Below are 16,110 nucleotides of genomic sequence, written 5' to 3' on the forward strand. Positions count from 1 at the left end.
CGTGGTGCAGGCCTGTTATTTTATAGAGTACTGGGTTTTCTTCTTAACAATTTATCTTTTTGATAAAAAACAGAGATATTGATATCAGAATCGTTGGTATCAGGAAATACCAATGGTGCCCTTAGTGTACTTTATGATTACCTGTCGTGAGTACTCTCCTGAGTTCTCAATCTGAGAACTTTTTAATAATTACATATCATACCTGCTTTTATATTGTAATGCCCACATGCAGCCGAACAAACAGAACATCACAATAAAAGACTGCTCATTTACATTGATAATCTGACGTGTGTCTTTGAGTGTATTAATTGGATCCAGAAGTAGGTTAGAGAAGATCATTATGACTGATTTAGAACTTAATAACGTATCGCTTTGTTACTAACACATGATAACATTAACATATAATCCAACATGTTACCATGGAGATCCAAACAAAGTAAGAAGTAATACAATAACAGTACCACGAAGCGTGAAGTCATGGGAAGTTGGATTTAATCCTTCACTAATAAATGTGTCTGGTCAAAAATGTCCTAGTTCAATATCCACCAAACTCGTATTGATGGTGAATCAATAGCTAAAACAAGATATTCACTGTGTTAACATAAATTTATAAATAAATTAATGTGCCGGCTTGTATTGGTTTATTACGCGTTATCTTCATTTTTACCTTCAATATTATCCCGTACATCTTTCTTTCCAGTTTCCTCTGACCTTGTACGCCAAACCATGCGAAGGGAGGCAACCTCTTCACAGCTTATCAGGGTTTCACATACCATGCGAGGGGAGACAGCCTCTTCACAGCTTATCAGGGTTTCACCATACCATGCGAGGGGAGATAACCTCTTCACAGCTTATCAGGGTTTCACGATACCATGCGAGGGGAGACAACAAGTAACAGCATTTATGATATATATAATGGAACTGATTTTGTTTTGAATGACCAGAACTTCAGAAACTACTTTTGTCCAATATACATTCTGAATGTGAAACAACGGACTTCTTGTTCTAGTGTCATATTTTAACATTGATTAACAGTATGACAGTAATGGTAACATGACTATTAAATTCTATGACACTCGTGATTACTTTTATTTCACAATCGTTCACTCCACTTTCCGCAGTGGTAACATACAACAGTTTACCCTGGATATGGTATTTATACGGTTGTTCGTTACCCCCCAAAATATGCTGAATATCAGACTTTAACGAATATTTGCATTCCTGTTTCTATCCCAGAGGTTTGAATTTATTGAAGAAATTTTACGATCGTCTAATTTATAAGTTTGGTATTTCAGGGTCTATCCTGATAAAAGATACGGTCTAGGCGCCTAAGACTTTGTTCTGTATATACCAGTAGATATGATGACGGATGCCACCTATGGTTTCGCCCTACTGTTATGGTGTCTCACTGGCTTCTATTTTTGTCGTTTGTATCGACGTTGATACTCAAGTTGTCCTTCGGTGTTGATTTTTTTTACATCTTATCTATTTTCTGGACAACATTATTTTAGATACAAGCTCGGTATCGACATTTTCAAATTGGCTTTCTTTCGTTGGGACACCGACCGCATCAATTACATTCACTGAGTGTAAGGAACGACAACTCCTCTTCTTCTTCTACTTCTTCCATATGAAGGACCAGACTCAAAAGGTTTGACTGCATTTGATCCTGGGAGGAGGCGTTAAAAACAATTATTTTTGGTATTTTTCACTATAAGATAAAATCAGTAAATTCTTTAGGGTAAGTGTAAACTAGCAAGGGCACACCTGAAAGAGTTCAGGTTTTGCTCCTGTGCTAGAGAATTTGGCAGATAATTCCAATTTACAATAGTCCTGGGGGAAAAAGAGTAATTACAGGTGTTTATTGGTGTGAATTTGGTTGATTCTGTGGGCCCCTCGTGTTCTCCTTTCACTTGATGTTAAAAAGTAGAATGGATCGATACGAACATGTCCGTTTATGATCTTATACAGCATCATGAGTCCGGCTTTTGTTCTTCTCTGAGCTAGGGGCTCCCAGTTAAGTGATCCGATCATATTGGATACTCAACCAGGCTCTCTAGATATATGGTCATTAAACACATAATTGTGTTGTGCACCCCTAAAAGGACAGGGGCGTTGTCAGAGCTGGTACCATTAATTATGACTTTCTGTTGTCTTTTATTTAAAAAAGAAGAAAACCAAAGTATAATTTCCGAGTTGATGCCGTAGTATTTTAATTTGGAAAGTAGTCTTGCATGAGGGACTTTATCGAAAGCTTTTGAGAAATCAAGAAGAGCGACATCAATTTGTTTATTTTCATCAAGGTTTCTTGCTAGGTCGTCTATTGTCAGAATCAGTTGGGTTTCAGTGGAGAATTTTGCCCGGAAGCCATGTTATAAATTAGTAAGGATAGTATGGTGTTCGAGGTGAGCCATAACGTTGTTGTGGATAACATATTCCAATAATTTTCAGCAGCTTGCTTTTCACCTTTTTGAATACTGGAACAATGTGTGCTACACGCCAGTCGGTGATAGAAAATTGCTACTGTATTTAAAAAAAAAGACTTTCTGTCGATGAAAAACAACAATCCAAAAGCGTAGTAAATCAGAAACAGGGGTTTAGAAGTCTGTTCAACTTCACATATATTTAACGAGTCAATCCAGATTGAATTTGTGGTTGCTTCAGTATTTCTTTAATTAATTGGTTTTTCTCCAAAATATTAATTCTGCAAATCGGATCTACGCGCCTAGAAGTTCCCTATTAAGCAACACAGTTAGTGCAAAATGAAGCTTAACTTTAGTATATCTATATAGTTGAATTAGAAAATTTGTTTTACATAGTTATCGGAATAAATCCTTATAACTGGATTACTGATATCTTATTTAATACACAATTTACTTTCAACTTAAAAAGAACTTAAACTGCCATCGTAACAGGTATCTTAAATGCGTGTAATTTTAAAAACAGGATTCATATATGTGTCATGCACTCTAAACAGTACGAATTGCAAGTACTTGGTTCTCCAGTAATAAAAGAAGTGTTCTAATTTATTTCTAATTACACTGCACAAATTAAACATTAAGTAGAGACCAATCATGTACACCATACATTGACGAATGTCCGTGTGTTAAATTTCTTACTGTACGTTAGAAGTTCTCAAAGGGACCCATTAGATATAGAAACGCCACCGGAGTTGCCGAATAGTCTTAATCATGGAGACAACCAGCATGCGCTGTGCTAACGTATATTAGACGTACACGCCTATGTGGTAAGCAATTTCTATACTTTTGTCCATATCTATTGCCTTAAAATCTATTATGCTTCGATGGTATTGATAACAATTGTTAACTGATGATGATAATAATAGAAAACAAGTACTAATTGTAATGAAGGATCATTGCAGAAGTCCCACAAACCCCCGCATTTATTTACGCAGTGCCAAAATAGCCCAACATACCAAATTTGAATGAAATCAAACAATATCTGACCAATCAGAACCCAGTATACGGCAGCCATTTGAGATGCGCAATTGCGAAAAAAAGTGTCTTGTACATCTAGGCACACGCCCCAATACTCCTGTGAAGTGTCATTAGAATCCGACAAACCGTTTCTTATAAAACGTGCAGTAAAACCAATAAGTCCTCCACTTCGTTTGGGCGTCTTAAAAAACAAATAATATGATATTCTATTTTGTTAGCGAGTTTAATCAATGTCATTGAGATCTGTATAAAATAGGGACGGATGATGTATAAAATATAGAATGACAAAGCAATCTCTCTTGATGATATCACAATGGCAGTAGTAAAAGAGAAGGACGAAGTATATCATTTAGACGACCAGACACACCAAATTACTCAGTAATGTTAGCGGGAAGACACTCATGTTAAACCTGGTAGAGTTCATAGGTGATCACATTCAATACAACCTACAGTCACTGTCGCAACATGGTCGCTGTTTTCGTTGCTGTTTACCACAATAAAGACACGTTTGATACCACTAATAGCGCTGATTATCAATTAAAACCCGTTTGGTACGCTATATCTCTGATGTTAGATCTTCGATGAGTTGGTTCTTGTACAACTCCCAATCGGCTTTTATTTGGAGATTGTTCTGAAACGTGTTCTCATCTGGATACGGTTGAACCTGATGACGTATCAGCCTTTTGACTGTTGGGGTTGCATGCTTGATAAAGAAAGCTTTGGAAACCATGATCAATTCGGCTCCCCTACTCACCTGTCAACAGAAATGGTTATTGAGAAAAATGTGACAAAAATGTACATAACAAGAACTAGAAAGGGCCACTACCTAAGTACATTACAAGGACTAGAAAGGGCCACCACCTAAGTACATTACAAGAACTAGAAAGGTCCACCTCCAAAGTACATTACAAGAACGTACAGCAAACGTGTTTGAAGGTTCCGACGACTGAATAACACGAGGACACATTTTACGAATTTACACTTCACGTGCATCCACTTCAAGTGTAAGGAGATGATGGGACTTAGTCCCTATAGAAAGACTAATACAGTATTTCCTCACTTTACTGGCATCACAGAAAGTGTACGAGGGACAGTATTATTGGTTATAGATGACGGGATGACGCCATACCAGCGAGTGAAGGAGACAACAGAACAAGGCTTTCGTGACACAAGATCATGATGGATATTTTTTAAATGAGGTGACGGTGAATCAAGATCCAACGGCGGAGTTGATTATATCTTTTCAAAGAAATACTAAATGGAGTTTGTAACGCCGAAAATAAGACGTCACTACTAGCTAGTATGCTTGTTGGCAATTCTTTTCGAGATGATTAAGGATCATAATTATGTATCACAATGTTATCAGATCTAAATATACTTACCAGACTAACACTGGTGTTCTCACGTTCAGCTTCGTCAGGAAACGTTATAGTTTCCAAGCCCTGAAAAACATTTGACAGACAAACGTTAAAACACAATTTATTTATTTTTTATGATGAAGATCCTCATTATATAATAACATCAACTTCCATACTTTTCAATAACATGACCCAAAGACGCACTTTAATAACTACAATTAGTATCCGGAGGAGCGATCTGTTTATGAAAATCACTTAACATCAATACTATCTTCTCTCGTGAGTTTTCTTTACAACCATATCTAACCATTCACTTTAACGTTAGTTAATTATGACTACTCACAAACGAGTCCCTGGGTTTTAATGCCTCCACTTGCACGAACACCGGAGGTGGTTTGCCGTTGGTTTCCTTGATCGGTTCCGGTGGCTTGGGAGGTTGACACCGCTTGGGAACCTCGTATTTCTTCTTTGTCTCCAACGGCTCTGGGGCGGCTCTAGACTGTGAAATGTTAACAGGAGAAAAGCTCATAATATCAATTAAAGATAGTTTCGCTTATCCTAGAAACAAAGGTTTTCATGGTCACCTGACAAGTAATATTTTCCTATAGGTAAACCGACTTCAGAAATACAAATAAACAAAATTATTTTGGTAATTAACAATCAAAGATACTATTGTAAATGATTCAACCAGACGCACGTTAATTAATCATTAAAATCTGAATATGATTACTACTTTTCATTCTCTCCTGAAAAATTGTCAAGTGACAAAGGTGTTTTTTCAAATCATTTAAACATTCACGTTTTCTTCACTACATTACATCATTATGAATATGGCGATCAAAAAGAAAATTACTGGTATATAAACTCACAAAATGAGCTTTTAGAGTCGTAGGGAACTTAGAATAGTTATCCTTGGAGAAGATCTCTTTCTGCCTGGTACTTCCCTGTGACCCCGGGGGCGTGTTCTCCTTCGGCTTCTTATTCTCCTGGTCCTGACAAAACCATAGCATTACAGTGACGAGAAACCACTTAAACCTTCTAACCAGATAGTAGATCATTATTTCGTTTAAAACAAAACAGCGGAAGTATAACTCAGAGAAAAACGTTTTTACACAAAATTAATGCACTATACTAAACTTTTACCGAATTCTTTATATGATGCACAAGGATCTGGTATCAACGCCAGTTTGAATGGAAAAGTCAAATCACGGCAAGATGAAATTTTGTACATTTACCAATAGGATAATAATATTATTATACAAAACGCACTTTGCAAATTCAAGTTAAAGCAGTTGTAATGTAATCTTAATGATGTTTACGATTATATAAACTGTGTTAAAATTATGTTTATGTCATGATATAGGAAAATTGTATCAATTTGTTTTTTATCATGTATTGCTATTCAAACATTATTGAATTACCAAAAACAAAAAATATTTTCGATATGGAAGTGATGATCATAAAACCATGTCGTTGACTTGGTGACTGAAATATTAAAATCTCCTAAATACTCAAAAAACTAAATGTACATCACGAGGAAATAATGAGAATATATTACAAATAAGTACACTCATTTCTGTTGTTGAAATGTGGTTTTATAAACTGCAATACGCTCACCTGTATGTATAGCTCTACCTCACCCTCAGACTTGACCTTTCGCTTTCTAATACCGGTGTCAATTTTTGGTTCTGTCAAAAGTAAGCATATTATGTAGGGTATCAACGAAAAGAGAATGTAGGGTTAAAACATATATAGTAATGCATCAATAAGCATCTCGATCAAGTTAATTGTCCTATTACACGAAATACATCACAAGGGAGGAAATCCGTGTGTCCTAAAGCACGAAAAACCTACGACCAAGGGAGGAAATCCGTTTATCCTAAAGCATGAAATACATACGACCAAGGGAAGGAATCCGTGTACCTTACACACTACAGAACTACGACCAAGAAATTGTTGCCAAAAAGCTACTGCCAATCAAATGAAAGAACGTTACTTCAATCAATGAGGAGCAATCCATATATGATCGCGTTATGCATTAACATTAATGTCGAATTAGGAAACGGCTTAAACAATATGTTTTAGCAATGTTTTAAAGATATCAGATTTATTAAATGTTAAAAGTATCGGGTTACTTTTCGGAATGTCATTTTTTTCCATAGAAATCAGTGGTACTACATCTAGTATCACATAATATAAGATAACCGATTACATACCACATGTAACTGAAAATCCCACATGTATCTCTAAGCAATACAGCTTATTGTTAATAGGTTGAAATAGTTTAAATATAAATCACAAACTAACAAATAATATTTCACATCTTCATTCGTGTGCATTTTCACAATTAAATTTTAAGGATATTAACTGTTTTACTTACTAGCTTCCTTGGTGCCGAGTGTTGGTAGTTTAGAATCCTTATCACTGATAGCTGCCTTGTACTTTATTCTAGCCTTGACGCCCTTTAGTTCCCGCAACACCTGACACGATCCCTGTAGGAGCAACACAATTCAGAACTATTGAAGGTTTGTTCTTGTTTTAGCAACTCTTTTCGTTTATCTTTATCCTGTTTCATATTTCGATTGCAGAGTTTTTATTTTTTTAAGTTGGTTTAATGTATCATTCCATACCTCGAGTGTAAGACAGATAAATCCGCCCACCCCAACCAAGAAAAAGATTTCCTTGACTGTCCAACCCAATGGAGCCTCTGCCGAGGATTAAACTTTCAAGAATTTCCTGCGAGGATGGATATTTACTGTTTCCTACCCTCCAGATAAGGAACGGTCAATTTTCATACATACAATGACACATATGTAAATTGTTCAAGGTTTTTGTAAGATGATATGATTATTATAATTTGTCCTCGTGGATAAAAAAATTGACTGCAAAGGAAATGTGTCATTAATAACACTTAGCTTGTCCTATGAACTTTAGTGGGAACCACGTGTGTTATAAATTCTAGTTAAGCTTATGATTCTTTTTGCTTATACATCCGGAAAAGACAGGAAAAAGTTTCCCTGACCGACCGGAAGTGTGTATATCTCTGCATCACTGTCTAAAGAGAGAGATTAGGTTCTCTTCCATATTAGTAATGTTAATGGTTAATGTGCATGAAACACTGAAAAACAACACACGGGTAACACACTGTCTCCAGAGGTCAGATACAAGCTTTGTCTGACCTCATTCTGTATACGTAAGATACATTAAATATAACAATAAGTTGTCAGTTTACTCACGGCTTTGACGACATACACCCACTCCGAGAAATTACTGTCCTTTACCACCACCACATTACGTCTGGAAATGTAAAATTACCCAATATTTGTCTATATCATTAGATATGTGTATACCTGAATAACAATGATTTTAAAAGCGTACCTCAATACTTACCGATTCTCATACACAGTAGCATGTTTAAATCAACAACCAAAGGTGCAACGGATCTACTATTTGTTGAACTTCAACCAATTAATTTACCCTTTACTCTTATCCACAAAACAATTATACATACATGTATAGACTCAAAAAAAAAACGTATCTAAAAACAATGTCTGTTTATTTCTCATCCTGATCATTAATAAAGGCTTTTCGTACGTAAATACCTTTTTGTCAATAGAAGGAATGCGAACACCACTATTTAAACGGCAATAATCCACAGTGCACCATGTTGACTTCAGGGTATTTTTTTGTCTTAAAATCTTTGTCGAATTTTGTTGAAGAAAATAAGAACTAACAATGCATCAATTCCATCTACTATGCTTTTACATTAGTGTGAAGCTGGCTGAATTTATGCAATAAATATCAAATAAATAAGCTACAATGCATGCCTCATTCTTTAATTACACATCCAAACACATTTTGTAAATTGATAATGTTATACCTCTTGACAAAAAAGAACTTTAAGAAATACATTAATTTTATATAATCCCAAGAACACGTTAAATTAAGTTATCACAAACTCCTTTTCTTCACCATCAGCTTAACTTTACTTTCATGTTCATATATAATGAGTTGGTAATGTGCGTGGCAATACTAACGTTAGTAACTATATTCATCTAGTTCATCTTCATAACTTGGAAATAAAGATACAAACCACTATTCTTTAGCGCCATATCTTTGTTTGAGATTACAGTTATTTAATTTGTTTAACTTATCGCAGTACGTTGATTGTCTGGCGATTACCAGATACCATAGTCAGCCCAACAATACCAATCCCCTATCATCGTCTCTTTCCTTCTTTGAAATATATGCCACTATACCTTGCACTGCATCCCACACTCTATCAATTTGTCTAAAAGAATGTATTTTACATCAATTTTATATGTCTTATTTAAATAAATGTATCATGTCTTGGCAGTTACAGTATTCAAATCGAAACCTCTGGACTTGTTTCACTGTACATGGAGACTACACATTTAACCTCTGGACTTATTTCACTGTACATGGAGACTACACATTTAACCTCGGGACTTATTTCACTGTACATGGAGACTACACATTTAACCTCGGGACCTGTTTCACTGTACATGGAGACTACACATTTAACCTCGGGTCTTGTTTCACTGTACATGGAGACTACACATTTAGCCTCGGGACTTGTTTCACTGTACATGGAGACTATACATTTAACCTCGGGACTTGTTTCACTGTACATGGAGACTACACATTTAACCTCGGGACTTATTTCACTGTACATGGAGACTACACATTTGATTTGCCTCTCGAGAACCTGTTCTACGTGTCAGGATGTTCGTGATAGATACAATATAATGTCTTTGTCTACCAAACGAAAAAATGTATATGAGATTAGTGAATAAACATATTTTTGTCATAACGAATGTAGATGCCAAGATGACGCTGATTAAAATACACCTGGGGTGCCTTTGATTTTAAGTTTTAAATGGTAAATAATTATCAATACTATTTTAATTCGATAAATTGATCAAATTATCTCAATTTGAAATTAATTAGGTAAATATGCCACTCCCCTTCGTCAATAGCGCTTGTTTGATTCAGCCTCGACTGATCGACTAGAAAGATTGCTCAGTTTTCTCCATTGAAATACTAAAGGTCTGTACAAATAGACGTCCAATAGTTCAACAAAACCTTTTATCAGGCAAACAATATCGTTATAAACGTTTAATAAAATAAGACATTTCTATTGACAAAAAGATCATTGATATCTACGTGTCTTTATTTAAGACACAAAGAGCTCATTTGCCAAACCTTTGATGCGTGATCAAAATTCAGCATGAGAAATAATTGTAGACCATGAGTAAAAGGAAATCGTTTGAGTGGGTTACTTTTAATAAGGACCCCTGATGGCTCAGCGGCGATAAACCGTATCATTGTATATGTTTAACGTTCGTCTTTTATTGATGTGAGTAAGTTGGTCAAGAGATTAAAAAGTAGTTCAGCCCAGCAATACACTGATTTGAGAAAGGCCTGCTGTACAATTTTAAGCATTCTCAATAAAGGAATAAGAAATCTGCATCGCTACACAGTTGGTTCATGTATTTTACGATACATATGTAATGGGGGACACATAAGTACTAGTTGCTACCCTTTACATATAACCAGGGGTATAACTCTGATACTCCGTACACAGTAGTCGTTATGCGGTCAGTCATCGTAAATGAGTGGGGTTGTTTATGTACACTGGGTTCGCAATAGCCTATCAAAGTCAGATTCGGGGTCGTAAATGTTGGCTCGATCAAATGATATTGGGAAATAAGAGCTGACCACCTGCGGGAGATAAATACATAAATCGCCTTTAATTCAATATATCTTGTCTGTGAATCGAAGCTATAGTCAGTTATCAAATGTGAATAGGCCTATTTAAACTGGTAAGATAGCAAATAAATAATATAATATCTTACTTGAAAAAGTGAAGCAGGCAAAATTGGGGATGTTCCAGTAGGTTATCTATAGGCCAGTCCTTCATGAATTCGCACTGACTGTAACGGTAAAAATTCGCATTTAATTACACAATTTCGTATATTTCTTTGGTATAATGATTTTCTCAATCGGATCTTACAGTAAAACGTTACTCCTTTAAGTATCTTTAAGTGTGAGTAGTAGGAAGTGTTTATGTGTTCCAACGGGTCATGCATAGCATCCTACTGCGTGGAACACAGACCACAGAAGGCAGCCTTAATACCCACTCGTGTTGGCTCTGTAAGGACTTCTGGACATTTACGTTCGATCCATAATAAAACAATTGATTTGAAAACAGAGAGCAGATAAATATTTTTTTCATTATTATGAATATACTATTAATTCAAGTTTTAAATGGAATAAATTGCCTCAACTTATCCACATGTCGGAACACATAAACTTATACAATGCATTACTTAATCTCCCAACACTTCCAATTTCTAGAAATGTATATCACCAATTAAATAACATCTTATTAATTTACAAAATAATAGTATTTTTTCAATTGTATAAAAGCCTATTCTATAAATATGACCGGATTGACATTGCTCCAAACAAAATGAACAAATAAAGGTAAACACGGTGGCACGGAATGTGTAACATATACTTTACCTGTATACAAATATACACGCCTTAACATTCATAGTACGTGCATTTAAAATGGATTATATTGATGTTAATATCATCAGACTAGAGATTTTTACTGCTTACTACATATCATAAATACGTGAATACTTTCTTTTTTGAAGCAGTTGAAAAGGTTTGGGTAAAAAAAGAAATATATTTTACGAATCTATAATTTGGTGAGTGAATTTTGCACATGATTGGAAATATTGACCACGTGTTACACACGTTGTCCAATACAAACCCAATTAGCCATCTAAGTATAACAAGCTATTAGTAGGCCAATGTTTTTGAAAAATTGATCCGTATAAATCTATAATAATATTAAGGCTATTAAAAGATGAATTTTAATAATGTATGCCTGTAACTCGGTCATATTATTATGTTGACATTTTCTTACCTTTTCTAAAACTGCTGAATATTTATAAACATCGTTTAAAAATCCTATTTGAGATTTTCGTTATAAAATAGAACATTAGTTTGGATTCTTGCGGTATCACACAGTCACAGGGGTAAAACTGATAGCATGTGGTGATATATATTAATATAGAAATATCGCTTATAAATCATACATTGAAAGAATGCTAATCAACATGAAGTGGCTCCCACAGAAAATATCGAGATATGGACGTTTCACCTGAGATAATCACTGTATTTAACAACGTAGATATCTCCTAGGATTATACTATGTCCATTGCGTGAGATTGAGGGTGTGTAATGGGTCGTGTGTTCCCGTTTGACACTGGTATTCTATTGCGTTCATGGCCTATCTACGTGTAGTCAATGGATCAATGATACCGCTCACGATGGTACCCGGATTTGTTGAAGTGTGTCATGACAGAATCACAGCATTAACCTCCACAAATAGAGTTTTAATTTGTATACAGGATCAGCTTAAATCTGCACATAAATATCACCAATATCATACACGGCACGTTACAGGTTGTCAACATGTTGAATGTTCATACAGTAAATGAAAACTTTTGAATTGGTAAATTTTGTACATAACAAGATAATAAACAATACCAAACATCACCTTGTAGTCTGTCTTACGAATTTCATTACGATTCAATAAATAAAATAAGTTTAATCACTATTCAAATACTCAAGTCTGTGTGAAATAATTGTATTCATCCTTTCATCCTTTTTCCTTTTCTGATGATTTTCCCAGTCGAATTGTACAAATACAGTTCAATGTTAACATACGCACAGATTCAACTACAGTGTTGAGGTAGGAGGAATATGATATCGTAAAAACATCTGTAATACACGGATATTAAGTAGTAGACGTGGTGGTACAAGACCGTCTTAAAGAGGGCATTTATCTGTAAGATGAGTCAAAACGCCCTCCTGATTCTCCTTAGTAAACAAATGATATAGTTGATCTTAACTTACTCAATTGCTTATTGTTTTAATTCCCAAGCAACGGTTAAGTCATACCTAACGGTCTACACGATAGGATATATGCACAGGAGTTTACAAACATATAATACGTTTGTACAATGCCTACCTAACGAATCGTATATGTTCTGGAATTTGGTTGCCTTGTCCACTCATGAAGATGTCGAAGAAGTCCTGTCGACCAATGGTCAGGAGCTGACAACCTCCTTGACTTGTGACGGTGGCTGTGCGGCGGGAGTGATGCAGCAGAGCTAATTCCTAGGATGACGAGTTAACATAATACAAAGCACAGCGTTCGACAGGATAAGACAGTTTGTGGAGACAAATAAAGATAATGACGCTCATAATTACTCCTCAAACGTTGATTACCCATTAACGTTCTTACTTACTCAAACCAAAAAGCTCTCTAAACTATTGTGCCACAATTGTAACGTTACATGTAATTCCAGGCACTGAAATCCGTTGGTATCGGGCTTGAGATTTCTTGAAGAGTCTGTTTATTTATTTATTTATTTATTTACTGTAAATGATAAATCTGATAAATTTATCGCAATACCATAGAAATTAGTTTGAGGACAAATTCATAAGTATGGGCCAAGTTGTTTTAACTAATGTGAACTATGAGATACACACAATGACAAGCACCTGACTTCCCTTTAATCCCCGACCTTTCTCAATATAGTATGTCTCGTCACTTACCCCGAAACTCATACCCCTCCTCATTATGGTAGCCGTCTTGACGAAGGAAGCACCGGTTTTCGGATTTCGTAACAAAAGCGTTACAACAGCTAAACAATGAAACAGAAAGGCAATGAACAACACGACGTACGTCAGAAGCTGTTAAGAACAGACATCAGGCCAAATTAAATGCTTCAGTGTTGATATTGACCTGCTTAATTACAATTTTTCCAACACATTCGGAAACATGAAAGTGTTGATTTCATATATTTTCACAGAAGATAAATTTAAAATATGTAACTATACCTGATATTGCCTTACAGCATATTTAACATGTTAGAATCAATTTTCTTACCTTGACCAGCCAAAATGAAATAAAAGTTTTCGGCAAAGTGTCCTTGTCGAATGATAATCCGCTTCGCAGGTACACTGGAACGGAAAACCATAATGTTACTAGGACTTCACAAATTCATTTTAAGAACTTCCATGTATATTTCTTATTTATTTTTATTTTTCAGAAGAAACGAAATATTCATTCATGTAAGAAGTCATATTTAATCCAATCTCATAGATTTCATGTGTTATTCGTCGGTGTACTTACACTTCAAACCAAGCCACCTTGGCAAGCTTCTCTTGCATGTGAAGAGGATACTCAGCAAAGGATCGCAGACTCTGTAGCCCGAACATCGCCTGTAAACCGCACAATACGAACGACATTTGTATTATCAAACATAAAGGCAGGAATTTGAAATAACGATTAAGGCCTATTACGCTGTTATTATTATCTAGTTGTGTTTTGTTTATGTAAATACAGCAGATTTAAAGTTGTCTTATTTTCTTCTTCTAATCTTCAGTGTGTTATTTCACGAATCATATATATATATTAAAATGCATATTTGTCCATTAATGTTGTTCATATGTATGTAACACATATGATGAATCGCTGTCAGATGAAATAAAATAGTCTGTCTGTCTGTTTGTTTGTCTGTCTGCATATTTCTTCAAAGCGTATGTTTCTGATCGTCCAGTTATTTCTTCATCACTCTTATACTGAAATGGAATTGATCACATACATGTATGATGTGAAAACGTTTATGAGTGTAGAGGTGTTAAGTTAACGTAGGAGTTATGTAGTTTTTCTACATTAAGCCTTAGGTGATATAAAATAGACTGGATAACATACATGTAATTCATATAGTATTGAATAGATTGAAATGAATGCTGCAATTATCGCAGACAATATATTGATATAAGACGGAGATGTCCCGTGGTATCCATTATCGTGATGGCTGTAACTAAACACTGTCTAGTCCCAATCGTCCATACCAATACAGTGTGATGAAGTATCGCCCTTTGTTTGGTGATTAAGGATTGCATGTAAAAGCAACCCTTGACGTGTTTCGGTTATTCATGCCATTCCTTTTGTCTGACATGTACAGCATAATTCTCAGGGGAAAATATCATCAAACAACGTTTTAGAAAAATCCGACTAAATTATCAATAAAACACAGAACACAGTGATCTATAACTATTCAAGTTCAATACAACAATTACATGATAAACGTAGCTCCTACAACGTAGAAAATAAATAGACTATGTACATAGATAGAACCGTCTCAGTGCTATAACAATAGAATCGACCACTCAGTTTCTGTGTTTTGTGTAAAAAGTCACTCAGTTTAGGTGTTTTGTGTAAAAAGTCACTCAGTTTAGGTGTTTGAGTATAAAAAGTCACTCAGTTTATGTGTTTGAGTATAAAAGGTCCCTCAGTTTATGTGTTTGAGTATAAAAAGCCACTCAGTTTATGTGTTTGAGTATAAAAGGTCTCTCAGTTTCTGTGTTTGAGTATAAAAGGTCACTCAGTTTCCGTGTTTGAGTATAAAAAGCCACTCAGTTTATGTGTTTGAGTATAAAAGGTCTCTCAGTTTCTGTGTTTGAGTATAAAAGGTCACTTAGTTTCTGTGTTTGAGTATAAAAAGCCACTCAGTTTATGTGTTTGAGTATAAAAGGTCACTCATTTTCTGTGTTTGAGTATAAAAAGCCACTCAGTTTCTGTGTTTGAGTATAAAAGGTCACTCAGATTCTGTGTTTGAGTATAAAAAGCCACTCAGTTTATGTGTTTGAGTATAAAAGGTCTCTCAGTTTCTGTGTTTGAGTATAAAAGGTCACTCAGATTCTGTGTTTGAGTATAAAAAGCCACTCAGTTTATGTGTTTGAGTATAAAAGGTCAATCCGTTTATGTGTTTGAGTATAAAAAGTCATTAAGTTTATGTGCTATATAAAAGACCACTCAGTTTATGTGTTTGAGTATAAAAAGTCATTCAGTTGATGTGTTTGAGTATAAAAGACCACTCAGTTTATGTGCTTGAGTATAAAGGGTCACTCAGTTTATGCGTTTGAGTATAAAAGGCCAATCTGTTTATGTGTTTGAGTATAAAAAGTCATTCAGTTTATGTGTTTGAGTATCAAAAGTCACTCAGTTTCTGTGTTTGTGCATAAAAAGTCTCTCAGTTTATGTGCTTGAGTATAAAAATTCACTCAGTTTATGTGTTTGAGTATAAAAAGTCATTCAGTTGATGTGTTTGAGTATAAAAGACCACTCAGTTTATGTGCTTGAGTATAAAGGGTCACTCAGTTTATGCGTTTGAGTATAA

At 35.1% G+C, this 16,110-nt stretch overlaps 1 protein-coding gene across 3 annotated transcripts in view; it reads right to left on the bottom strand.

The window, feature by feature from the left end:
- Positions 1 to 3,331: 3,331 nt before the first annotated feature.
- The window catches only part of LOC110457547 (cyclic nucleotide-binding domain-containing protein 2-like), a 36,507-nt gene continuing 23,728 nt past the window's right edge, over positions 3,332 to 16,110 (bottom strand). For 2 of the 3 annotated variants that reach the window (XM_021508893.1, XM_021508887.1), the window contains exons 6-17: positions 14,058 to 14,146; positions 13,812 to 13,885; positions 13,478 to 13,566; positions 12,888 to 13,036; positions 10,696 to 10,773; positions 8,053 to 8,113; positions 7,197 to 7,308; positions 6,434 to 6,504; positions 5,686 to 5,808; positions 5,160 to 5,315; positions 4,841 to 4,900; positions 3,354 to 4,212 (exon numbers count right to left, since the gene is read on the bottom strand). In XM_021508893.1, coding sequence (XP_021364568.1) covers positions 4,015 to 4,212; positions 4,841 to 4,900; positions 5,160 to 5,315; positions 5,686 to 5,808; positions 6,434 to 6,504; positions 7,197 to 7,308; positions 8,053 to 8,113; positions 10,696 to 10,773; positions 12,888 to 13,036; positions 13,478 to 13,566; positions 13,812 to 13,885; positions 14,058 to 14,146 — 1,260 coding nt within the window. In that variant the 3' untranslated portion in view covers positions 3,354 to 4,014. Of the gene's footprint in view, positions 4,213 to 4,840; positions 4,901 to 5,159; positions 5,316 to 5,685; positions 5,809 to 6,433; positions 6,505 to 7,196; positions 7,309 to 8,052; positions 8,114 to 10,695; positions 10,774 to 12,887; positions 13,037 to 13,477; positions 13,567 to 13,811; positions 13,886 to 14,057; positions 14,147 to 16,110 lie in introns of all 3 variants that reach the window. The other variant, XM_021508880.1, reaches the window with a different exon arrangement.

This window comes from Mizuhopecten yessoensis, unplaced genomic scaffold (genome assembly GCF_002113885.1).
Source record: "Mizuhopecten yessoensis strain PY_sf001 unplaced genomic scaffold, ASM211388v2 scaffold1147, whole genome shotgun sequence".
NCBI lineage: Eukaryota > Metazoa > Mollusca > Bivalvia > Pectinida > Pectinidae > Mizuhopecten > Mizuhopecten yessoensis.